Consider the following 25,835-nt stretch of genomic DNA (forward strand, 5'->3'; position numbering starts at 1 on the left):
GGTTTGTTTTGATTTTTCAGCCTAACGATGGCTTGCTTCACTGATGGTGACAGCTCTTTGGACTTCATATTGAGAGTTGACAGCAACAGATTCCAAACACAAATACCATACTTGAAATGAACTCTAGATCTTTTATCTGCTCCTTGTCAATGAAATAACGAACTCCCATGAGGGAATAACATACACCTGGCCATGGAACAGCTGAGCAGCCAATTGTCCAATTACTTTTGGTCCCTTAAAAAGGGGGGGGCCACATATAAAATGTATTGTAATTCCTACACCGTTCACCTGATTTGGATGTAAATACCCTGAAATTAAATCTGAAAGTATGCACTACCTCCCCCACACACCTCCTCATCCCTCTACCTCCCCCACACACCTCCTCATCCCTCTACCTCCCCCACACACACCTCCTCATCCCTCTACCTCCCCCACACACCTCCTCATCCCTCTACCTCCCCCACACACCTCCTCATCCCTCTACCACCCCCCCACACACACCTCCTCATCCCTCTACCTCCCCCACACACACCTCCTCATCCCTCTACCTCCCCCACACACCTCCTCATCCCTCTACCTCCCCCCCACACACCTCCTCATCCCTCTACCTCCCCCACACACCTCCTCATCCCTCTACCTCCCCCACACACCTCCTCATCCCTCTACCTCCCCCACACACCTCCTCATCCCTCTACCTCCCCCACACACACCTCCTCATCCCTCTACCACCCCCCCACACACCTCCTCATCCCTTTACCTCCCCCACACACCTCCTCATCCCTTTACCTCCCCCACACACCTCCTCATCCCTCTACCTCCCCCACACACCTCCTCATCCCTCTACCTCCCCCACACACCTCCTCATCCCTTTACCTCCCCCACACACCTCCTCATCCCTTTACCTCCCCCACACACCTCCTCATCCCTCTACCACCCCCCCACACACACCTCCTCATCCCTTTACCTCCCCCACACACCTCCTCATCCCTCTACCTCCCCCACACACACCTCCTCATCCCTCTACCTCCCCCACACACCTCCTCATCCCTTTACCTCCCCCACACACCTCCTCATCCCTCTACCACCCCCCCACACACACCTCCTCATCCCTTTACCTCCCCACACACCTCCTCATCCCTCTACCTCCCCCCCACACACACCTTCTCATCCCTCTACCTCCCCCACACACCTCCTCATCCCTTTACCTCCCCCACACACCTCCTCATCCCTCTACCACCCCCCCACACACACCTCCTCATCCCTCTACCTCCCCCACACACACCTCCTCATCCCTTTACCTCCCCCACACACCTCCTCATCCCTCTACCTCCCCCACACACCTCCTCATCCCTCTACCTCCCCCACACACACCTCCTCATCCCTCTACCACCCCCCCACACACCTCCTCATCCCTTTACCTCCCCCACACACCTCCTCATCCCTTTACCTCCCCCACACACCTCCTCATCCCTCTACCTCCCCCACACACACCTCCTCATCCCTCTACCACCCCCCCACACACATCCTCATCCCTCTACCTCCCCCCCACACACCTCCTCATCCCTTTACCTCCCCCACACACCTCCTCATCCCTCTACCACCCCCCCACACACATCCTCATCCCTCTACCTCCCCCCCACACACATCCTCATCCCTCTACCTCCCCCCCACACACATCCTCATCCCTCTACCTCCCCCCCACACACCTCCTCATCCCTTTATGAAGTGTTTATGTAGTAAAAATAAAATAAAAATCATCTATTTGGTTCAATTTCATTGTGTAGCACCGTGGGCCTGTGAGAGATGACTTTTCATTCCCCTGTGTGTGTGTGTGTTGTACTGCTTATGGTGCAAGGACAAATAAAGCAAACTTGAACTTCACTTAAATGAAGTTCAAATCAGGCCCAGGTTGAGGGCTGAGCAGCAAGGGGGGTGACCCTGGAAGAGGGGTGACCCTGGAAGAGGAGTGATCCTGGGCAGGCTGGAGGTCGCAGAGCCCTGGGTCTCCGAGCACCAGAACCTGGGTGTCAAATGGCCCAAAGCTCGTCTGAACCGACACTGGGACAAGGTTGTGACCATGACCGACTTTACTGCCCAGGGAAGGAAGGAGCCAGAGAGAGGGAGGGAGAGGCAGGGTGAGAAAGAGAGAGAGAGAGAGAGAAAGAGAGCGGGGGGGAAGGGGGGAGAAAGAGAGAGAAATAGAGGAAGGGAGTGAAAGGGGGCAGTCTTATCGGTTCCACATACGATGGTGACCTTGGAAACAATCCACACAGGTAGATGAAACGTTTGTCCTACATGCTAAAATTAACGGATGACATTTGATTTCTCTTAAAAAAGAGACAATGCAAAAAGTAGTTATAAAAAAAAAAAAAATGTAGTGTAAAACGCCAGGAAAATTTTTCTAAAGAGCTAAATCTATTGTCCTCTGGGTGAAAATGATTAATCATCCATGAAAATGGTAGCATAAGTCTGGTGTTGAGTACAAACACACCGTGTAACCATGGAAAATGGGCTAGGGATGGTCCCTGATAACAGAAGACCTAACCAACACAAATAAAAACCTAATAGGCCACCTTGCTTCTTCCAACACCTCAATACAACTCTCTAATACCATTTCCTTCATTAACATTCCATCGTCCAACCATACTGTATCCTGTCATTACTTAACACTTCAACACTCACAATGCCTCGCTCAAACACACAGTAACTAGGAAAGCACCACTTCCCTCCGAGCACACAGCCAGCTACCTCCACACATCCATCCACCCATCCTCAGAGTACCCAGAACCCCCCGGAGCCTGGCTCACAGCACCCACCAGAGTAAAGCCCTGGATTTAAGGAAAAAAGGAGGAAATGGTCTGGGCACCTCACACCAGCCCTTCCCTGGCCATCTCCAGGGAGAGATAAGGTGCCATGAATGGCTTCCCTCTCTAATCCCGGGAAGACTGGGAACGCGGAGCTGAGCTGACAGTGTGGAAACTCTTAGCTGCTCGACCCCTCTGGATGTGGTCGCACGGGCGGGATGGCAGAGTGGACACGCCAGCAGAGCGCTGGGTGGATTACATCCTCATATCTCAGACAGGCTCCAGATACTGTTAAACCTCTGTGTCGACGGTCCTGAAATCCCTCGGCGAGAGGAGCGTGTCTGGGGTGCAGGTGAGCAGTAAACAGGTGCTGATTGGTTGAGAGGAGTGGCCTGGTGATTGGTTTGGCAGTGGTATTGATGCACAGTTGTCTGAATATGTCAGGTAAATATGATGCGTAATGTTTAGTCCTTGGTTACGCACAGTGCCAGTATAGACCTTGTGCTCTTTACCAGCATTGATCATAACGGGCAGGTCCTAAACCTTAAAGTTAATTTCAAGGCTCTGTGTGCTTGAAGTGCTCTGTCTGTGCCAGCAAGGTCTCTGACAGGAGATGAGCTGTAAGAATGTACATTTAAATCGCAGGTTGAAATCCTTCCTCTAAAGAAAGAAGAATCTGTTATTTAATGACCCGTGTGTGTGTGTGAGTGTCTAAATGTGTCTCAGAACAAGTAATTGAGTGTGCTTGAGTGAACTGGGCTGGTCTGGAGAAAGAGCGAGATATAGACAGGGCTTAGATAAGAGAGAGAGAGAGATACACAGAGAGAGAGAGAGAGAGAGAGAGAGAGAGAGAGAGAGAGAGAGAGAGAGAGAGAGAGGAGAAGACAGAGCGACCTCTATCAGTTCATCAGAGGGTCTCCATCTCGACCATCACTACTGATCTTGTGAGACACAGAGAAGGGGCTCCTCCCTGGAAGATATTATCCCTGTGAACTCGGGTGGCGTGGCCGTGATTGATGGCCAAACAGAAGCAGCACTTAATAACCTCCATCACGCCGCGCAACCTCCTGCCCCACTGAGGGCGCCAGTTTGTTTATGGGTGGTACCTCCGACACGCTAACCGCACCGAAATTCTGCCTGGGCTAATGGGCCGTACTGAGGGATTGGACTGTCAGCGCCGCGTGAGCCCTCATTTTTCTTCCCGAGCGTCTGAGGCACCCCCTGTGCACCCCGGTACGGCCTGCCTATCTCTCCCCCCCCCCCTCCCCCCCATCATCTGTCATGGTCACCAGGCATCCCTCGAATGTAGAGGCGTGAGAGAGTGTCAATTAGCATTAGCTATCCTGACAAATCTTTTTTTTCTTTTTTCTCTCCCTCCACAAAGGCCTTGGATAACTTGTCCCTGATTCCTCTCTGTCACCAAGAAGGGACTGGATTTGTTTTGCTTCTGCAAACTCAAGGCTGGAAATGGGTCATGCGTGGATCATTACGGCAGCTGAGAGGATGTGTGTCTCGCATGTAGGTGAGAGTTAGACTGGGAGGAAGATAGGAAAAACAGGAAGGGAGGGGGAAGAGAGATATTTCACAAGTGGCTTTTTATGAACTTCAAAAAAGAGAAATGACCTTAAACATACTGTTTGATGTAAACAGAATATCTGATTTTGACCACTGAGTAGAGCCCTTTGTGTGTGTGTGTGTGTGTGTGTGTGTGTGGAGGGGTAAGAAAGAAAAAGAGAGAGGAGAGACAAGACAGAAAGAGAAACAGAGAGAGAAAGAGAATGACAGAGAGAAAGACAGACGGAAAAAAAGAAAGGAGAGAGAGAGAGAGACAGACTCCCGGGAACCCTGGGTGGAGTGAAGGATTACTGCAGTGAACCTCTTTTCAAAGTTCCTCCTCCGTTTGCCCTCTGCAGGGTGATCTTGGGTCTTAATCAGCCGTGGTTCCAGTGGAGATGCAGTTGCATCGAGTGTTAAGCTGTTTATTTTTTGAATAGGCTGTTTAATTCCCCCCTCTGAAACACTGAATCCTGGCCTCTTCACAGCTGCAGTCACAACCTTTGAAGTGCAGGGATGAGCCAGGGGTTGGGGCTGGGGTAGAGGCTGGGGTAGGGGCTAGGGCTGGGGTTGGGGTTCGGGCTGGGGTTGGGGTTCGGGGCTGGGGCAGGGGCTGGGGTTGGGGTTCGGGGCTGGGGCAGGGGTTGGGGTTCGGGGCTGGGGCAGGGGCTGGGGTTCGGGGGTGGGGCAGGGGCTGGGGTTGGGGTTCGGGGCTGGGGCAGGGGCTGGGGTTGTGGTTCGGGGCTGGGGCAGGGGCTGGGGTTGGGGTTCGGGGCTGGGGCAGGGGCTGGGGTTGGGGCTAGTGACAAGCTCCCGTTGGCAGAAAATTGCTAAACTGCACAGTCAGCACCAGTAAGAAGAATCCCATGCGCTCCACCCTGCGCTCCACCCTGCACCACCTTACTTACTATGTAGCTACCAAGTATGTTGGTGTACAACACCGCAGCATCTCCTGCCGTTGTAGCTTGATACAAATATGTCCACTACTTGCTGCTACACTTGAGTAGGTCAGTATGAATATGACAGTATGACAGTAAAACTGAAGAGATTACCGTGATGAAGGTGCAGTGACTTTTTAGAAACAATAAGTCAATATAGTGTGAACACTGTGAATGTAGGGATTAAGAATAAGAAAAAAACTTACCATAAATTCCTGTGGATATACACGGGAAGGCCTGTACAAAGAAACATAAATGACAGTTAAATTGGGTTTAAAATCTCAAACTGACCAGATTCAAGAAATATGGTGCTGGCAGTGTCTCAACATTTCTCAACAAGGGAAAGTGTCTGCTTGTGAAAAATCCATAAAACGGTGAAATGTGGCATTTTTGTTTTTTTCACCGCCTTTAATATTGCTCTCAAGTGGTGGCCTTTGAAATACGGTCTACTCTACACTGTCATCCTTTTCATTTCCTGCTAAGTCAAACACTAACATACTGTACATGTGAATTCCATTAGGCCTCGCAGTAATGAAACCCACCACACAGGCATACGATAAACCCAGTAACAACAGATCAGTAACTCGCCACATGCTGTGGAATGCTACAGGACAGCCAGAAGTTCTGATGGAAATATGAACAACACACTGAACACATCCCATACAGCCTGTATATATTTACAAATTGCTTTTGAACAGATAACCACGTTTGAATTCCCATCAGTCTATCCAGACACTGAACTCCTCACACAGACTAGATTAGTAAAGCAGTTTGTACAGCTACGCACCAGTGCCCAAACGAAGGGGATGTGATTAGTGATGACTGCACAGCAGCCATACAAGTGTGAACATGGCAGGGAACTGTGGACTGGCGAACGACTGGATCAGACCAGAGAGGATCCATAGGTACATGGTTCTCTGCATAGTAATTTACCACTCATGAATATCATAATGAAGCAGATTGATCCATCTGTGAGCATCCAGACTGGCCTGACAGCATCAGATTGAGTTTCCCTCATTGATGTTCCTGGAAGTTATACAAGGACTCAGGATACTCTACACATCAAATGTTTTAGTATGTCAGTATCACACCACATATATAAAAAGTTTCTACCTCATTATCTAAATTCCATCAACAGCATCAGAAGTTTGGACAGGTATCTGACATTTTTGGGGGTTGTTATAGCTGAACACGTTTTCAGAATTGAATCCAAACGAGATTCAACGCTGGCTGCTGTCAGTTTAACAGGCTGTAAATAGAACTCTGTGAAAACAGCCCTTCAATTCCAACAGTCGTGGTATCTCTGATAATATTTACATTAAACGTAAACTCACTGGTGCTGAAAACAAGAAAACATAAAAAATTGACAAATTAGTATACATAAAAACCTGCACAAGTGATATTTATGGCTTTCTTTCTAAAATATTATAAAAAGTTACCACCCTGTAATAGTTCTTGCTTTGCAGCACTTTGCACTAGATGTATTATTCAAGCATGGCTTTATAGCTGAAAATAGTTTCATTATTCTTTACTTCTGTGGGCAGGCATAATATGATCCATAGGTCTGGCTCATAGCTTCACCATTCCACATTCATCTTTTAAAGTATATTAATAAACAGTAAAGAGAAATGATTTTTTCAAAGGTCCTATTCATCTTCAAAAGCAGCTGAATACGTGGTTTAGTTCCTGCATTCATCAAAAGGTGTGGCTACGGCTGTAATCTAATAAAATGACAAATGAAAATGGCTATTTCACCACAACTACTAGGATTAATATAGAGCAGCATAAGAGTTGTAAACGGCATCAAATAATAATGAAACAAGTGTTAAAACACAACAGAACAGTTTGACCAAACGTTCAGTTTGTGTCACACTGACCCTGTGAAGCGGTAAATGCTGTTACTAATGGCTCTACGAGCAGGACTATATTTTCAGGTGTTTAGAAATAGCCAATTAGTTTGGGTGAGATAGTGTGACTTTGAAATCTAAATCTGCCAGTGTGATACCAATATCACAATGAAAAATAAAGGAATGAAAAAACACCTGATTAAACAAAAAAATAAGCCAAAGACGTCTTTCATTTGTAAGATTGCAATCATAGTGTCTACATTTGCCCTTCTTTGATAGTGTAGCTGCCAGCTCTCTAAATGCATGTCAGTCACTTTAGATTTGCTTTAGGTAAAGGAGAGAGCATCTCTCCTCCACTAAAGCACTCTCTGGTCTTATTTGTCAGTTTCCTGGTTCCAGCTGTCAAGGTGAATATATTTTCTGAGTGGTGATTTAAATCTTTTAGCAAAGCCTTGACCTTTCCAGATGACTGTCTTGGTCTGACACAAACAACCGATGATGAAGCGTGGAATATAGAAGGGCCATTTTTAGCCCTGTGGCCATCTTAACCCTTTACACCTGAGCATGACGGCATAGTGGATGCAACAAGGCAGTGGTGAGAATCAAGGTGGATCGTTTGATAATGAGGTGACAATCTCAACAGGATTATTTAAGTACTAGGTAAATAATTCACTGACATTTTAATTTAATTCATATAAATGTAATCATTCACCTTCCCACTGACGTTATTATACGTCAGTCTGACGTGGTTCTATTCCTGGATCAATTCGACATTAAATTCGACAGCAATAAAAAAGGAATTAAGGCACCCATCGTGAAGTATATCATGTAGAAGAGGGAAAACAAATGGGCGTAATCTGAAGTGCAGATATGTACCCGCTCCTCTCAGTTCCTCAGAGCAAGGAGAAGCAGACATATCAAGAGGCCTTGACTGTGTTATCCTTGGCCAACCTGAAAGACAGAAATGTCAATCTCCTCAAGTTAAACTCCGCTCTGCAGTTAGAAACCCTGACACGTCAGTGGGAGAACTTGGACCGTGGCGATGACATAGTATCAGCATAATCAATTAAAACCCTTTTTATTAGTTGTCTGGCCGATCCATTAAAGGGTATTGATCTCTTGGGGGAGAAATGCATTAGGTAATCACTTTTACGGGACATTGTAAAGTGCCCTGATCTGACACCTTTGTGGCGTATGCAGATGTCACTTACTGGCTTAAAGTGAGGTTACTGCCAGACATAAGGAAAATAGAAATATAATAAAATTGTCCCCCGATTGAGCTCCAAGTGACACCCTGGCACAGCTCCTTACATTCATCTATAACTCAGTCCAACAACTGAGAATAAATCACTCTCAAGTAAAGTCCAAGTATTAACAATTGTACAGCAAATCAATACCAGTAAACATCAAGAGAACCACTGTTTTGTAGAGTTGCCATAAACTTTAAAATGAGTTACCACCATCCACTTTCAGAAATGTCCTCATTAAATACTGTGCTTTAAAATTTTTAAGCAACAACCTCTGTTCTGGAGCGTTGACAGACGTTGTATTCAGGAAGGCCCGTTTTATTGATCAAGAGTCATCATCAATCCACGCTGTTATGCTCTGATTCAGTCGGAGGGGCATTCTAGGAAAACAGGGCTGAAAATTCACAAATCCATTCATCCAAACTGCAGGGATATTTGCAAGGCCAGTATCCTTTTATGAGCCCACTGAGAAATCACAAAGTAGTACCAGTCCATGTAAAAACCAAACAAGAAAGGCAACTTTAGTTTGTAAGTTTGCTAAGCATAAGTCTACTGCTTTCTCTACCCTGACATAGTCAGGCCACCTCAGGGTTTACCTTCACAAAAACTTGCGTTTGTTTAGGCATACACCTGTATCTCGCCCGTGGTAATTACCGGAATTGGCATCATAGCCTCCTGGCATGACGTACAGCCTCTGGTTCTGGTTATTATTTCTGGGTTTGTCAGCTCATTAGAAGTGAATCGTTGCGTCCGCCTGTTCTGACATGTGGCCTGTGCCCGGCCTGTTGCCTCGCTGCTTATTTTCCTTTCTTAGTGAGCATTCAGAAATTGGTCACCAGGGAAATTATTCTGTTGCCGGGGCTCTTCCTTAATCTATCACATTGCTTTAAAGTGGAGCACCTCTTCCTCTTAGCAAATGTACAGTGTGGCAGGGCGCTGGAGTACAGTTTATCAAGCACAGGAGGAGTAGGGGTGTGTGTGTGTGTGTGTGTGTGTGTGCGTGTGTGACAGAGGGTGTGTGCATGGGTGTGTGTGTGCGTGTGTTACAGTTAAAACCAGTAATATCTGTGTGTGTCCAACTCTTTTAAAGAACTCGAAAATGGTCAACTCCAATCATTCCTGAACAGTTTATATAATCAACAGTGTTCCTATATCCTCCATTACACAGCATTCCAAACAGTTGACTTTGCCTACCAGGTAACACAGTTAATCAACGTCCAATTCCTTTTGTCATACGTGTTAAAGATCACAGCTTATTAAAGCTATGATTCATGGTCTCTGAGCGACCACACGTGTCCCGACATTATTCCTGCGTCGTCCGTGACTCAGAGACAGGCCTCCGAGGACGCCTGAATCTGGCGGTCGTTTGTTAAGCTGCAGGAGACGACATGAGGAAGATGTGGAGGCGTGTGCTGGGGCCCTGCGGAAGCTGTCACCGGCCCACACCTCAGGCAAGCTGGATGTGGAGGGAGGGAAGGCAGGGGACTGAAGGGCAGCGCTGTGGGGCGGCGGCACTGTCACAGTGGCTGTGCTGGGACCACTGAACTACTGCATCCTGTCTGTGATACCAGCCCCAGCCCTATTTCTAGATCCAGGCTCCTAGCCAGCCCCAGCCACCAAGTCCAGCCCAGCCCCAGGCCAGCAGGCTGCCAGGGGAACACACCGGCCCGGACGGCTGAGTAAATAGCCCTGGACCCTGGGTACCGCCTGGTGGGCCGCAGCCTCCTGCTGTGTTTGCAGAGGGAAGATGTGCTGATAAATCACAGCGACGGGACGACACCTTGTACACATGTGAGCGTGAGCAGACTTTTACTCACGAGGGCCGTGTCGACCGGCAGGCTGTGAATCACGAGCAGAGCTACGAGGAGGAGAGTGACCCTGGGCCGACGGCAGTATTTCAGAGTCACACACGACACAAAGGTCAGTTCTGGAGGATCCATTTTAACTCATGTGTCTGTTGCTTGGGTGAGCCTGAACAGCATTGGGAATCAAACGCAGGCACATTAATAACCGCAGAAGCATGTGATCCCTGCAGTGTTGATGTCTGGTGTCTGAGGACGGCTCTGGTACGAAAGTGCCATTAGGCTAAACGGAGAAGGGGAAATCATGGAGAGAAGGACACGCAGCCTAATGGACCGTGAATCCTCAGCCTCTTCCACGGCCGCGATGATCATCTGTAACTGTACCGTAGCATTACAGCCATGGACCACTATCTCTGAGAACGAGGGCTGCACCTTGTAATTAGGCGTTGTTGCACATGTTTGGACTGGAAGAAGGGCTGGTCTTCAGCATCACTACAGTCACTAATCACTATTTACCACTGTGCTGAATACAAACACTGGAGCTCTTCCCAGAAGGCTTTGCATGGGGCATTAAACAAAAGGGCATTGTTGGACATTTTTTATATAGTGATAGGGTGTATTTAGCACAGAATGTGCACAGAACAAATAAAGTAACAATATTTTTGGGTTTGTCTTGCTCATTAACTGCAGTCTGAATTGAACAGTATGTTTTGGCATCATGGTGACCCCTTTGGCAAGCAGGTTAAGTACATAATTATCAATGAATCATAGGGACACATTCTCCAATTAGAGGAGTACACATGCTTATCTGTAGCAAGAGGCTAACCACTGTCTGGCTGGCTCTTCTTAATTCTGCTGATTTCTCTAAATCACATCTGTCTTCCACTTTGGGGATAATTATGGTAAGATTTTGGGCTTGGGATGCACTTATTTTGTCAGCTAGCATTCATCGGGGATTCCACTGGTGCAGTGAATCAGCACTTCAGACTTTATGATCTCACTTTATCAACAGAAGCTAGGAGTGATCTGTGATTGATTTCGTCATATTTAATTCCACAACTCTTATGGCTGTCTCATCACAGCCCACACAGTGTCAAAGCCAATGTGCAGTCTCCAAATCACGAACGGAAGGAAAGCAGAGTCCATGTTCCACGGTAGAGAGTTTGGGTCTGCTAAAAGAGAGGGGGGGATGTTGGCAGTTATAGTGGAGCTTCTCTGCTCCAGCCCAAAGTGAAATATCCTCCAGACCCGGCGTCCTGGTCTATTATAGATGTAAGATAGGGAGTGTATATCAGAAAGGGAGCCTTAGTGCTCGCTCACCCCGCGCAGAAATATTACAGCTGGGGTAGGAGGGAGGAGGGAGGAGGGGGAACAACAGCAAATTGACAGAGTTAGTCCAGTGGTCTTAATCACCACACTATGACTAGTCACAGTCGCATCATCTCTGTTCCACTCGTCCACACCACCAGACGAGCGTCTGACCTCAGCCCCGACACTGAGGAAAACACAAACATACCTATTACACTGCAGCTTGTTATCTACAGTGTCATTTCTCTCTGAAAAGAGCAGCTCTTCAATTCATCACACAGACCATTTACTCAACATATAGGAGAAATTGAGAAAATGCCCCCTTTCTCAACAGACTCTTTCTTGGTCTGGTAGCCCGCAGGAAATTGCTCTTTCTCATCCCTCCATCCATCATGGTTTTCAACAGAAGTCGGGTTGTTGACACTAAAGTCTCACAGTGCTGAGAGGGAACCTTTGATAGACACGTGAAATGATACAGCAATAAACAATGGGGCAAATACATAGGCTACAGTATAATATAGTAGAGCCTTCGAATATTTAAATGTATAGTAGGCCGTATTTGGCATCAACTGCTACTTCCTCAATGACAATGAGGACAAATGAAGGACAATATGTTCACAATACAAATTCATACTGCGTCCAGAAAATACTAGTTTTTTTTTAAACTTTATTTGTGATCCGCATATGATGATGTAACAACTTGGAAGTTTTACCATTCCTAAAGAAGCCTGATCGTCTGCAACTTCCTGTCTCTGTGAGAAATGTAACATATTGATTGTTTAGCTGGTGCTGCTGGGTTTCCATTCTCCTGGCAGATGAGGGTTTTGTGTTTATCTGAAGGAGAGACAGCTTCAGACTGACAGTCATGGAACCAGGGCCTGCCTATCGGCTAAACAATCTGCTCTTTATCGTAAAACGTCCAAATCAATTCCTTTAAAGCTTTGAACTTTCCGCTGATTAAGATCTTTACTCTGACATGATGGTAATGGTCTTATTAAATGCTTTATTGTACGTATCGTGAGAGGTATGACATTATAAATTTAAGAAGGCCTTCAGATTTTACCCTCAAAAGACACTGCAAAAAAAGAAGATATAAAAAGATAGGAGAATAAAGGCAGTGCTTCGATGCCAGACCAAAACTGCTTATTTTCAGGACACGATTGTAGTATTACAGATGTGTAAATGTTGCAGCTAGTTCACAGCTTAGAGCAACATTAAATAACTTTTACGGGTTAGTCAGCCTGTGTGCATTTCAAAACATTCATTATTTGACTGTCATGTTGAATCTTAAGTTTTTGGGGGTAAAGCCTATCCTCAAGAGTTTAATCAAAATTGAGCTTTAAATAATAATGAGAGAACATTTTTCAAGTGACATTACTTTCATTTCCATCAATAAATCAACTTAACAGCATATTTTATAAGTAAGGGGATCATTTTGCATTGAAGGAAATGCAGAGTATTATTCTGTGCTCCCCTTCCCAGAGTGAGGATGCTAATTAAACATCTTCTCCTTTCAAGAAGTCCTTCACGAGTTCTAAAGCTCAACATCAAAGGAGCTTCAAAGCCAATCCTGAACCAGAATCATGAGGTGACGGAACATCATGAATATGAAAAAGAGTGTGTCATCCAAGCCTGTTCCTTGTCTTTATGAAAGAACAATACAATATTCAGCCTCCGCAACAACCACAAAATAAATAACTTGTTACATTTGGTGCTTACAATATGCAATTAGTACGGCATGAAAGGTGTAAAACATTAACAGATTTAGGAGTGTGTGAGGAAATGAAAAAGAAGTATATAAAAAAAAGTCCTCATCACATGTACTTCAATTGATTTGATCATCTTAAATGAAAATAAAGCTATTTTCTAAAACCTGTCAGTTGAGCCTACGTTCTTACCTTGCGCCGATGAAAAGTGCACTTCAGAATGAAGACAACTACATATTTTTTTTAAATCTCAAGCTTTAGTAATACAGTAAAAAAGAAAAAAAAAAAATATTATTAATAAAATAAAAATATATTTACACACATAGCATGGCTCTGCCATTCCCTCATTTAGATGAATCATTTAAAAATGCATCCTGCTATTAACACCCTCTCACAGCAACACTGCTTCCTGGTTATCTTTAATGAGGAGCACTCTCATGTTTGGGTTCTCTGCCACACAGAGGTTACCCAGCAAGGTTACCGACGAGTCACTGGGACAAGGTAACACGGGGAAAGGGCATTAGCACCCGGTCAGGAGAGAGACTGTGATGAATATGGCTAGAGCAGATCCAGGGGCTATTCTTAGCCATGGCCTGGTGATCACACAGCACAGCAGGTAGCTGTCACTGGAGAACAGCCCGCTGAGACTCAGTCAGCTCTGACTGTGAATGCCCAGGCCCCAGAAGAGCTGCCCTCCCTAAAGCCAGCGGGCTCCATGTGACAGGCTTTGAAGGTTGAGTTTATTGTTGAACAAGCACCATGTCGGTTCTGCGATGCCTGACATCCAGATAGCAGAGCTGTGTGAGATGTTATTGCGTCATTATAACTCATAAGGAGGCAACATTATGTGGGGCATCTTTGATGTAGCTCACAACTGACAAATTCCTATTTTTATATTATATAAGTAACGGTATATGTATATATATATATATATATACACATACAACCACACACACAGTAGTTTCAAGTGCTTGCATTATGCTGTAGTCATTCATCATTTACCTGTGTGTTTTATTTACAGTATACTCACTGTTACATTATCATCAGTGATATGTAAGGCTATGGTGAAGTCTGCACACAACATTGTAAACATTTAGCAAAAGGGCGATTTCCAAGTATGTTCGTAAAGTCTTATGTGTTGATTTCGAGAGTATTAAAGGCATAAATGTATCTGCATGATGTGAAACCTATTAAATGACCTCTCCTGTCACCAACATCTAAAGGGTGACAATTATGCTGCAGTGTGTTAAATCAATTTTGGATATGGAAGCAGATTAATTGTTCCTCGGTTTGGGCCCACAAGGCTGAATTTGCATTAATGAATTCCAACAGGGAACATCCCTAGCCCTGAGTAAGTCGTTTCGTACAGGAATCTTTATTGAATGCTCGAATGAAAGGCCTTGAAAGCACATCTAAAGGCAGGCTCTGTGGATATGTAATCACCGCTCTGAACCACTATCAAGATAAGTACAAAATGTTCAGTACTATGATTTGGGGGAACATCACGGTACAGTCACACATTTAGTTCCTGTTGTAACACCACAGCTGGCAACCCTATGCATCCCTTGGCTCTACGGATATAAATCCAGTATAATTAACATAAAATACATTATAGAAATCCTCTATAATGAATATAGATGTATTAAATACATCCTGTATAGTGAATATAGGATTATATAAATCTTGTAGAATGAATCCCATGCAGGGGTCATTGTACGGCTTCCAACAACATACACCGATAAATCTCCTTCCGCCCTGGGGTAGGAGCAACCAACACTAATTACCTGTAGAAGGATTGGAGGTCGGGGCCTGTGTCATATTAGCAATAACAAACATTATTTTTCAATTTCTAAAGTGGTCTGTGGCACACGGAACAGAAAGAGCCCAGCGGATGTGGAGCGAATGCAAACGCTCGTGTATATATGATCCATATTTACGAACGCGGGGCTTGAAATCCTCCCATGCGTTAAACCAGCATGTTTTATAATAACTACAACACAATTGAATCTACCTTTGGACACTTCTGCATGATTCCCTCGTAACTACAACGCAACAGAACATAGAGCTCCTCTCAATTTATAAACTTTCGAACACGCCTGCAGGACGGGGGGATGTGAAGGGACGAGGTATTCCGTGCCTCAGAATAAGGGCAGCGCAGAGCGAAGCGTTGTCTTTTAGACTTTGGTCCAAGGACAGAGCGTGTGTGGAGGTCAGCAGGCTGCCTCCGGGCCCGCGGGATGGCTCCCACACTCTTTCATCCTCAGTACAGCGGCTGCTGATGCGGCCGGGATGAACTCAGGAGAGCAGGGATTAGGGCCAGGCAGGGACAAGGAGGGTGACAGACTTCCTTTGCTCTCTTTTCATCTTCGTTCCGGGGGAAAATAGAGGACAGTGTCCTAGCCCCGTGCGGTCCCTCCAAGGTATTTTGGGGGAACCTCAGCACAAAAAAACAACAGATCAAAGAAGGAGCTTGGTCATTGATAACCATATAATGGCTCACTTTAAGGGAACAAGCTTTTTGCTGAGATGTGCGCGTGGTTCAAACTGCTGGCTATTAGTCATGCTGTCAGCTAATTTCCATATGTTATTTCCCTTTCTTTCTCCTGAGCGAGTCAAGGCTGGCTCAATGAGTGAACTCAGGCTGGCACTAATGATATTCACACCTTAGGCAAAAACAAAAGGTCTTCATCAAATTTGTCTTTGAACGAAACAGCCCCTTGCGAGGCGATTGCATGTATGTTTCAGTTCTCTTCGGTGCACTCATCTTTAATGAGCTTCCAGCTATGCTAGTTTTCGACCTCAGGAAGTCTCAGAATCACAAAGAGCCTTCTCTGAAAGCGCCACAGAAGCATGTGTGAAAAATCAGCCCAGACAAAGACATCTACGACGATTAGAAGAACAGTCCCTATTATTATTTATACTTCTTCTTTAAAGAAGAAAAGAAATGCACGGCACAGCAAAATCCCACCTGCACCTCCCTCAGAAGAAACGCTCTCTGAGACGAGCTCTGCGCACTTTGTCCATCGACCCTGGTGTTCACCAGATGTAAAAACTCCATGGGGGTAATTACCATGGACGGGGTGTTGCTTCGACCCAGCGGGGGGGTCATCCTGATCCCCTCTGGTGTCCAGGATCCTCACCCAACAGCGCACACAGCACACACACCCAGCCCGGACAGGGCATCTCACCCCCCCCACACCCCAGCCCTGCGGCTGGGGGAGAGAGACACCTGTCCTCCCTGCCAGGAAACTTCCCTTCTCCATGCCAGGCACCAGGATATGAGGGATCAGCCTGGGTGGTGCTCTTAGCAGGAGGGATCCCAGGGGCCCCAGTCTTTCCTCACCGCTCCCATCATGTTGACACCACACCGCTGAGCCCGAGGAGGAGAATATGCTCCTGTCAGGCTGGTGTTCAAAACACTGGGGTGTTGTTAGATTTATTGAGGGTAATAGCAGGCGGAGAGGTATTGTATTTCCCTCCCAAATATATGCCACAAAAAACCCGGACGCATTAACGACTCTCTGATCTCGGAGGTGAGAAGTGACAGAGAGACAGACAGACAGAGAGAGAGAGAGACAGAGAGAGAGAGACATATTTAAATCTGCTTGCTGCTTAGTGTACACTTCATGCACACACATGAACACACACTCCCAAACATGCTGACGTGTTGGTACAAGGGAGGGGGGTTCAGGAGGTACTTGTCATCATTAAGGTGCTTAACAGACCATGTCCTGGGCTGTCCGGTGAGAAGGACCCAGGGAGAGGGTCACCTTCATGGGGAGGTGGTTCTGTCAGGCCGGGGCAGAGAGAAGGCCACTCTGGTGGTCTGGTCAGTCACACACTAGAACTGTTTGTGTCAGGCCATGTGGAACAAATGTACTTCCACCTTTTCTGAGAACTGATATCCAAACACCGGTGACAAAAAGTAGGTCGTGAAATTGTAACAAAGTCTGTATTATAAAGAAGAAAAGAAAAATATATTTGCCTATGTATGTTCGGTATATATATATATATATATATATATATATATATATATATATATTTAATAAATATTATTGAGCGGCTGTGGTGAATACTCAATTTTGATTGGTCAATTACAGGCTTCCACAGTCTGTTGTTTCTGAATAAAAGTCAGTTGACAATTTTTCCTTTTTTTTGCAGAAGCTATAAAATTATTTTTAAAACTAAATGATTTCTTTAGTAAGTAGCCGTGTAAGAAGCTGGATGGTTAAACTCTTGCTCAAGGTGAGTCCATATGCTTCTCTATGCATCGTTGTATCTCCCTGTCTGGGTTTCTTCAACAGTAATGACAGGCTTGAAGTGCATCATCCCTTACATAACTAATCAGATATGACGGTCTGCAGATCTGAATAGGTATTCAAACAGCAGGCGAACACAGGCAGAATCCCACTCCATTCTTTGTTCACAAAGTAGAGTGGCTTCGAGGAGTCATCTCCCTGCCAAATAGCAATAATCAGGGATATTGTCGTCGCTCTGCTGCCTCCCCCCTGCCGATCACAGCCCTCTCTCTCTGTCGGAGCGGCCGTCTGCCTTGCCGGCGATTGGCCATCGGTCTGAGAGCCACTGCAGCAACAGTGGAATCCCAGAGTGGGCGAGGAGAGCGAGGCTTTGTGAGCCTGGGCACAGGTGCTCCTCTAAATGAGGAGGGATGAGGGGGGGAGATGGCCCACCACCAGCCCTCCCAGACAGAGGACAGGGGAGACGCCAGTCAAGGTTGCGGCGGATGGATACCACCAACCAGCCCCACGCTGCTGATTGATTGGGAGAGCAGGGAGCAGCTGGTTGAGAGGAAGCAGGAAGGTGACTGGAGGAATCACCAGGTGGCTGGGATGAATGATGGTCTCCTTCCTCCACGGTCTCTCTCTCTCTCTCCCAGCTCATCTCCAGTTTTGCAAAAGTGCCGGTCTGTAGCGATGCCGTCATACGCTTGATGCCTCTTGACTAATGACTGATTTTCCTTCTAGGCAGCGTCTAATCGTATGCATGGACTCACGCTCACACTCTGACTGGACGGACAGGCTGACATGCTACAGCCCTCCAGGCCTTCATTCATGGTGTTGCATTTGCAAGTTCTACCGATACTTATGTCAAGTATGATTACTGAAGTAGACAAGTTTTTTATTTATTTCGCAAGTACTTTATCTGACGATGTGTGAGATGCCTTTGTAAGAAACAGTTTGTGTGCATTTTCCCCTTCAGTGTTAGCATAAACAGAGTGCGGAGCCACGGTAGAGTGGCACAATATTTAGTGAGGGTCACAATCAAGCATCCATCAGGCACCATTAAGTAGATGAGGATCTTAAGGAAGGCTTGATGGCGCCTTTAGCCAAACAACTCCATATTTCCTTGTGAACCCGCAATCATGGCGGTCTGCTTCTGTAAAGCCCAAGAGCTCTCTGAGGACTGGAGCTGAGGCAGAGACAATTACTCCTCTCACACTGAAACCACCTTAACGATGGTTCTGATTGGGCCACTGTTCAGATACGCACATGCAAACAAAATCACCTTATACTAAGCTACTTCTTCAAAGGATTTATACTACGCGAGGTGCATGCTGGGTCTTTTAATGGCTGAATGATTTTAGTTTGTGCATAGTTAAGTATATAGGAAACAAAACACTGTGTGAAGGGAAACATCAGGAATAGTGCTCCTTTAAAAAAAACACTGATTGAAATCCTTGGCATTGAATAGGTTTAAGGTAAATTTTTCTCAAAAATAGGTTTGCATCATTGATGAGTACTTGATGAGGTTAACAATGATTTAACGATTATGTCCATAGCTGTACCTGGTGCTGTTATGGTGGCATGAGTATTACATTATGAGGTAAACTATGAGAGCTGGGTGGTGCCTGGACATACTGGCTGACAAATCCATCAAATACAGGATTCACGAATGCTGCTTCCGCCACTCAGATTTAATGCCAGCTAACGCCTGTGAATTCACAAGATAGCATGACTAAATAGAGAGACTACCTTTCCTTTTCAGATCACAAGTTCAATGTGAAATGAAGAAGTAGTGAGGGTAAAGGCTGATTTAAATTTCAATCTGTTCTATGGTTCAGACGTGTTCTGGATCATTCATAAAAGAGGAGTGTGACATTTACAATACCAAGGGCATTGTTTTACAATGAGAGGAATGTTTAACCCGCTAAATCACACCAGGAAATGATTACTCGAGTGCTTAATGATGATTTAATGCTAACATGTCATATCATTTTTAATTACATTGGAAAAAGATATAGAGGGGAGGGGGATTGGGGCTATCTCAAGGACTAGCAGCACATTAAGGGGTAGGAGCCCCATATTCACCATTTAAATGCTGTCTCTATGACAAATGAAATCCCTCAGAGAGTGTGTGCCCTGAATGAAATACATAATTTGTGGTCAGCGTGGTTTCTGCCAGCCAAAGAATACACTGAATACCAGATCGGAAAGCTTAGTTTCCAAAACAGAATGCATGTCATCCCTTCACTGTGGGTGAAGTATGTGGGCTCAGCCTAAACTGCACGTTGCCCAGTTCCCTTACACAACGCAGAGCAAAGTAAGGCCTACACACTCCATTTGAAAGTCAATAAACTAGAATCCTTCGGAATCGCAACCTAAACGTCATTACCAATAAAGAGGGACCAAACAGATACAAGTAGAAGGAATAAGTATTCCATTCCCTCCCTGGCAATTTCTGCCATCAGCAAAAAGCAACCTGGCTCTGAAGGCAGATCTCGGACTAATATAACTCCTCATAAAGCTAGGTGCAGCGCTGTCTCCTGAATCTCTGAGCAGGCCTTGTTTGTGCCCGTTTAAAAGTACGAGTCAATCAGCTCGGGCCAGCCGTGGAGCGGCAGCCTCGTTAGCGGTGACCTTGAGAGATAATAATGACACTAAACCGGCTGTGTGTGTGGGGTATCAGCACCATGATTAAAGAATTATGTGGGAGAGCATAAACATGGCACACCTCCCAATGCACACAATCATTCACCTGGGCCTTGGGGGAAGGCTGGGGCTGGTTTGATAATGCACATGCCGGACAGGGAACACACACACACAAATCAGGATTGTTGCACAAACACACATCAGGATTGGTCAGTGTGTTTCAAGGTGAAAATTTGTTTGCCATGCAATTTAAAAACAAGATTCGACGCCGAGGCAAGGTAAGAATAGAGTTTAGGCGTGTGTTCACATGCAATACGGATGTGCAGACCAAACACGCAACAGCATGACAATGTCAAGAGGGAATGACAGGAACAAAGACGGATCTGTTGGGAAAGGAATGTCAGTTACACGATAAAACCCCAGTAACAAGATTAAAAGTAATTCACTACAATATTGCCAGACCAAAACTTTACCTCCTATCTTTTCGGAAAGATAGGAACAATGAATGTGCTTTCTATTCTTCATAGCATTACCAGGCCCTTTTATTAATTCACCCTCGCATCAGTCAACACTAACAAAATGGCAGGCAGAGATTTGGCATGATTTGCAAATCACTCAGCATACCTGTCTTCAGCACAGAATAAATCCTTTTTTTTCCCCTCTCTTTTTTTTTGTTGAAAAATCGGAACAAGCATTCGTAATTACCTGCCTGTTATTAAAAGCGGCTTGCATTTGATATCTGCTGTACGTAAGGGAAATCTAATAAGCATCTTGCTGGTTCACACTGCATGCTGGTGGGCTGTGTCTAAACGAATAAACACCGGGAGACAGGGCTACAGGAGACAGCAGAGAGCCAGCCCTCAAGCAGCACGACAGGAAACCCATCTGTGTCTAAAGATGCTAATGTAGCTCAGACCAGCGTTCATCCATCCACTAATTCTTCAACACAACCTACAGAACCTTTCATTAGTTGGAGTGAAACAGGTTCCTAATATATTCCAACTTGGAAAATTCTACATTGCCCTCTTCAAGATGTTTCAACTATACATACCCCTGGGACTGACCAGGTGACTCTCTCTCTCCTGCTTGCTAAGCCCCTATGGATACTGACCGTGTTCTACACACCTTGTTCTACCGACAGCCACAGCTGTAAGACAGGTCCCTGGGATTGGAAGATAATTGGGTGCAAGCCTGTTGGAATGGAACGCTCTGATTGACCAGGAAATTCCACTTGACATGGTCCAGGCCATGCAGAGCTTCTGGTAGGAGCGGAGCGACACTCCAAAATGAACCCAAATAACAGTCTGGTCTGTGGCCGAGCCAGGAGCAGAATGCTAATGCTAACGCTAACGCTAACGCTAGCCATGGTGGAGAAAAACAAGTGTTTCTTCCATCAGAATTGATTTATTGATCTAACACGGTTATTTCTTCATTGATAAATAACTGTGCCGTGGGTTTTTCTTTCCTCCAGAGTCTCTAATCGGGGAAGCAGCTTGGTTTCTGATGCAGTTGGAGCCATGTCAGACGTCACGCTTGGTAACTTTAATTAAATGCATTAAAAGGGACGCATACATTCAGCGCTCTCATTACTATCCATTCAATAATAATTAAAATATCAATCTGCGAGTATTAAATTGAATGCTTTGCCATGCGTATCAACATCCTTGCTAAATGAGGGCCTGTGAGACAGGAGGATCATGAGATGAGAAGTAAAACAAAAGAAAAGAAGAGAAAACGTAGGTCCTGAATGGCTGTCACAAGTCTGTGCATAGGTTACCCTGGTTATCCAATCACATCTCTCCATTTGGACAGCATCTCCCGGGGGCGTGGCTACGGTGACCAGAGGCGTTCGAGCGGTGAAAGCTGTTACCGTGGGGACGGCGCCTCTTGGATAATGAGACGGCGGCATGCGTGACAGCTCTGTCCGGCGGCGTGCGGCAGAACACCCCTCGCAGGAGCCATCCTGCCTGTTAATTAACCGTAATGATGTAAACAAGGAGTCATCCTGACAAACTCCAGCGACGCTCAACAGCAATCTGTTTAGACAATAGCCATGAGACGTGGCCACATGCCTCGTCACTACACACCTCACACACACACACACACGCATCGTCACTACACACCTCACACACACACACACACACGCCTCGTCACTACACAGAGAAAGAAAGAGAGAAAGAGCCCATGTGGCTGTTCTCAGATCCCCAGACCATCGTCAGCGCTCCCGTGCTCTGATAGGAGGAGAGCTATCTGTCAGCTTGGTGGAGGAGACGCGTGATGGTTCTGCAGATGTTTCCGTGTCTCTGGTAGAGTTCTAAACAGATGGTTCCAGCTCTCGGTGGCGAGGAAAAAACATCCTTTTTCACGAGTGAGAGAAGCGTTTGAGTTTTTCTTACGCCCGCTGTGTTGTTTGAGGAAGTCTCACTGGTAGAGCACATTGTGACCCTGCAGTCTGTAGCGTACTGGTTCTGAGTCGTGTACACTGGAGCAGGACTGCCAGCCAGTGGAGATGCATACACAGCTTGCATGGAAACCTGGATGCCAGCAGCTCACTTTTGGAATCGACGCCATTGTGGCTGTATCGCGAATAGCTAACACACATCAGAATGTGAAACATCTAATCAAAAGTAATTGCTGCCAACAAAGACTGATTTCTCTGGGTGTGTCTTGTGTCTGTTCTTCAAGAGCCTTCTTCTCTTATTTCCCTCCCCTCTTCCCCTCTTCTCTTATCGTCCTCTCTTCACTCCCCCTCTCTTCTCTTATATTCCTCTCTCTCTTCCTCCCTCTCTTTTCTTCTGTGTGATTCGTCTGCCTTGGGGAACTCTCCGGAAGGGAGGAGACTCCGTCAGAACAGTTCCACAGTTCCAACAGAAAGAGAAAGAGAGAGAGGCAGATCTGTCTTTTGTTCTGTGATATTCTCCAGGTATGTTTAATTAATGCCTGCTTGTCGACTTGCATGAGGCTGGGAGCGACATCTGTTTAATCAACAACTTCCCCTGACTGTCACTCTGCTGGGTGCGGGCGTCCAGGCCTCGTATGGCTGGGGACGAGGAGAGAGGCTGAGAGACATTCACAGCAGACTCTCCCAGGCTTCCTCAAAGCCAAATAGGAGACAAGAACATGGATGGGAAACAGCACCATGTGCCGATGATGTTAATCTCAAGGCACTCTGATGGATCTATGGGTGTTATCTAACTTCAAGAACATTTGAATTATTGTCAGAGAATATATTATCATCAGAGACAGACTCCTATCTCCGGGAACACAAAATAAAAGAATTGAAGCGAAAAGCATTGTTGGAAGACAAGGACCTAGCCTCTCCTGGTGTGGTTATGGGCTTCTACAGGCTATAATCACGGTCCCCGCTCACTTCGCTGTGCACAACCCCTCCCGCAAAGCCACTCAGAAGATTACCTCAATCCCCATCAACCATGATTACACCTCTCGAGGTGTATGGAAATGTCATATTTTACATATCTTAATGTTTCACTGCACTAAACTAAGTTCCGGCACATTCTTTGTGAAATGTCAGGGGGTGTGCCGCTGCTGGCTGCCCTAGTCGCACCCCGCCCGACAGCCTAGGACTTCCCCATCCTCCCTCCTCTCTTCCCAAACTGGGGCGCCACGTTAATTACAACCCCTCCGCTCGTTAGGCAGGGCTGGGAGGAACACCAGCAGCACTCTAATTGGAGCTAATTGGCCCAGTGTTGCCTACGTTTCAGATCAGATAAATAGCGATGACAAATCTAAGTGGCTCTGTGACCTTTTCCAAGCGTCAATCTCATTAACCTTTTAGACGCAAGCCACTAGGTGGATCTAGGGCACAACCAATGGCTGCGCAGAGAGCAGGTTTTTGCAGGCTGCAGTCTGATTGGACGGATGATACCCCATGAGGGTCAATAAGAGACTGAATGGGAGAGGACTGCTCTGATGTGTGGATCAGTTTTGACCCCAGGCAGCTGGAGCAGAGTGAGGTCGATGTGTACAGGCGGCTTTCCTTGGACGTTTTAAAGGGCTTCAGCACCAGCCCTGCACTCACTGTCTTTCTGGACTAAACAGGTTCCTCAAAGTTGAGACAAACTAGTTGTTCGTAATTGGACTAAACATGAAGCCACGGTACATTCACCTCTTTAGTCTAACACATAATAAATATACAGCATGTACTGTACAGTATAAACTGTGTAAAATCAAAAGGAATTTGAACCTTTGAACCATCATTCGGCCAGCAAGCACACTACTTGAATAGATACGACTGGTAATTCCTAGGCCATATGTTGTAGAGGCAAAACACTGATGAACCATAGTTTCTCGGACAGAACACTTCATTACAGAAGACATCTCTCACACTCCAATGAGTATTCTGTCTACAATACATATGTCTACCATCACAGTTTAGTACAAGGCTATCATGAACCTGTACGTCAACACAGCTGGTGTTACTGTGCTGCTAAAGATTCGCTTCATAACAGTTTCCTGCAAACGAAAAACCATAGAGAAGCTTTTGTTCAAAATTTGAGTTGTAAGAATCTGCAAACCTCACCTATAAGTCTCAATGTCTCATCTTGCGTAGGCGTCAGAAGCCAAGTGTCTGCAACAATAAAAGCATTTCACTTTTCCCAGCCATTACGTGATTACATTAGAAGTCACTCCAGGGTAATAATTTACGAGGAGGGGAAAGAGGCGAGGGAAAAAGTATGTTCATAACATAAATGAAAATTAATTAATCACCCGGGGAGTAGACAGTCGCGGACGGAAGGGGGTGAGAGTAGAGTCGTAAAAGTTTACATGGCAGCGTTTAAATACATAAATAAGGGACAATGCATAACCCGGTCGTAAACGACACATTTTAAATTCCACGCGTGCGACAAAACGGTCCAAAATCACGACTATGAGATGCTTTCGGTAGAGGGCTTTTCTGTCGTCAGTCAGACATAACATAAGCATCCTGGAAAATCACCCTGAGTATCAGTCAGGATCAACTGTGTTTAAGAGTCCTTGGGGACTCGGGTGGTGTGTGCTCTGAGAGGAACATGGTCTTCCACTGACACACACAGTCTTAAGAGGTTAGATTCTCTATAGACGGGTCAACAAATCACCAGATACACCCATAGAGTTTATCTTCCAAGGGCTACACATACCAGAACAGACTGAAACCTTCTCTTTATCAGATAGGTAGCTGAATAAACACAAGGACATGCTAGAAGCAGAGATGAGGAATGCGTGTCCAGTGTAAACAAATGCTCTGAACAGCCTTGGAATGAGGCTGCAGGGGAAGAGGGCTGATGCCGCGATCCGACACCATTCATCAACGATCCACTTGGTTTTCAGCAAACTTCTCAACAGGCAATTTGTGGTTTCCAGACCGGAGACCCGAGAAGGCCAGTGTGTTATGACTACAAAGCACTTCACTAGTCATCTGGGAAAAGGAGGGAAGGCTGGTGAACGCGAGCCTGCGGCCATGTCACTGCCCATACTGCCAGCTGCCAGCTTGCAAACAGCCCACTGCACACAGCCAGAAATATCTTAATGACAGATGCTTTCTGAAAACATCACAATGTGGCTTGTTGTGGTCAAATTAAGTAAAAAAAGATTGCTAGATTGCCCACAAGGGCATTAGTAAAGGAGAAAAGAAAAAAAACGACGTCTGTGCCTCGCTGCTCGTGAAAAAACAATCCCCTCATATTTTGCATCACCAGAAGGCTATCCGGTTAGTTCAAAAACAAAGCTGGTTAATTCAAT

General features: G+C 45.9%; 1 protein-coding gene across 1 annotated transcript in view; it reads right to left on the reverse strand.

Moving 5' to 3' along the window:
• macrod2 (mono-ADP ribosylhydrolase 2) overlaps positions 1-25,835 on the reverse strand; it is a 325,831-nt gene that overhangs the window by 53,122 nt on the left and 246,874 nt on the right. The window contains exon 7 of the mRNA XM_062464550.1: positions 5,503-5,533. Within this exon, the coding sequence (XP_062320534.1) occupies positions 5,503-5,533 (31 nt within the window). The remainder of the gene's footprint in view (positions 1-5,502; positions 5,534-25,835) is intronic.

This window comes from Osmerus eperlanus, chromosome 6 (assembly GCF_963692335.1).
Source record: "Osmerus eperlanus chromosome 6, fOsmEpe2.1, whole genome shotgun sequence".
NCBI classification, from domain to species: Eukaryota; Metazoa; Chordata; class Actinopteri; order Osmeriformes; family Osmeridae; genus Osmerus; species Osmerus eperlanus.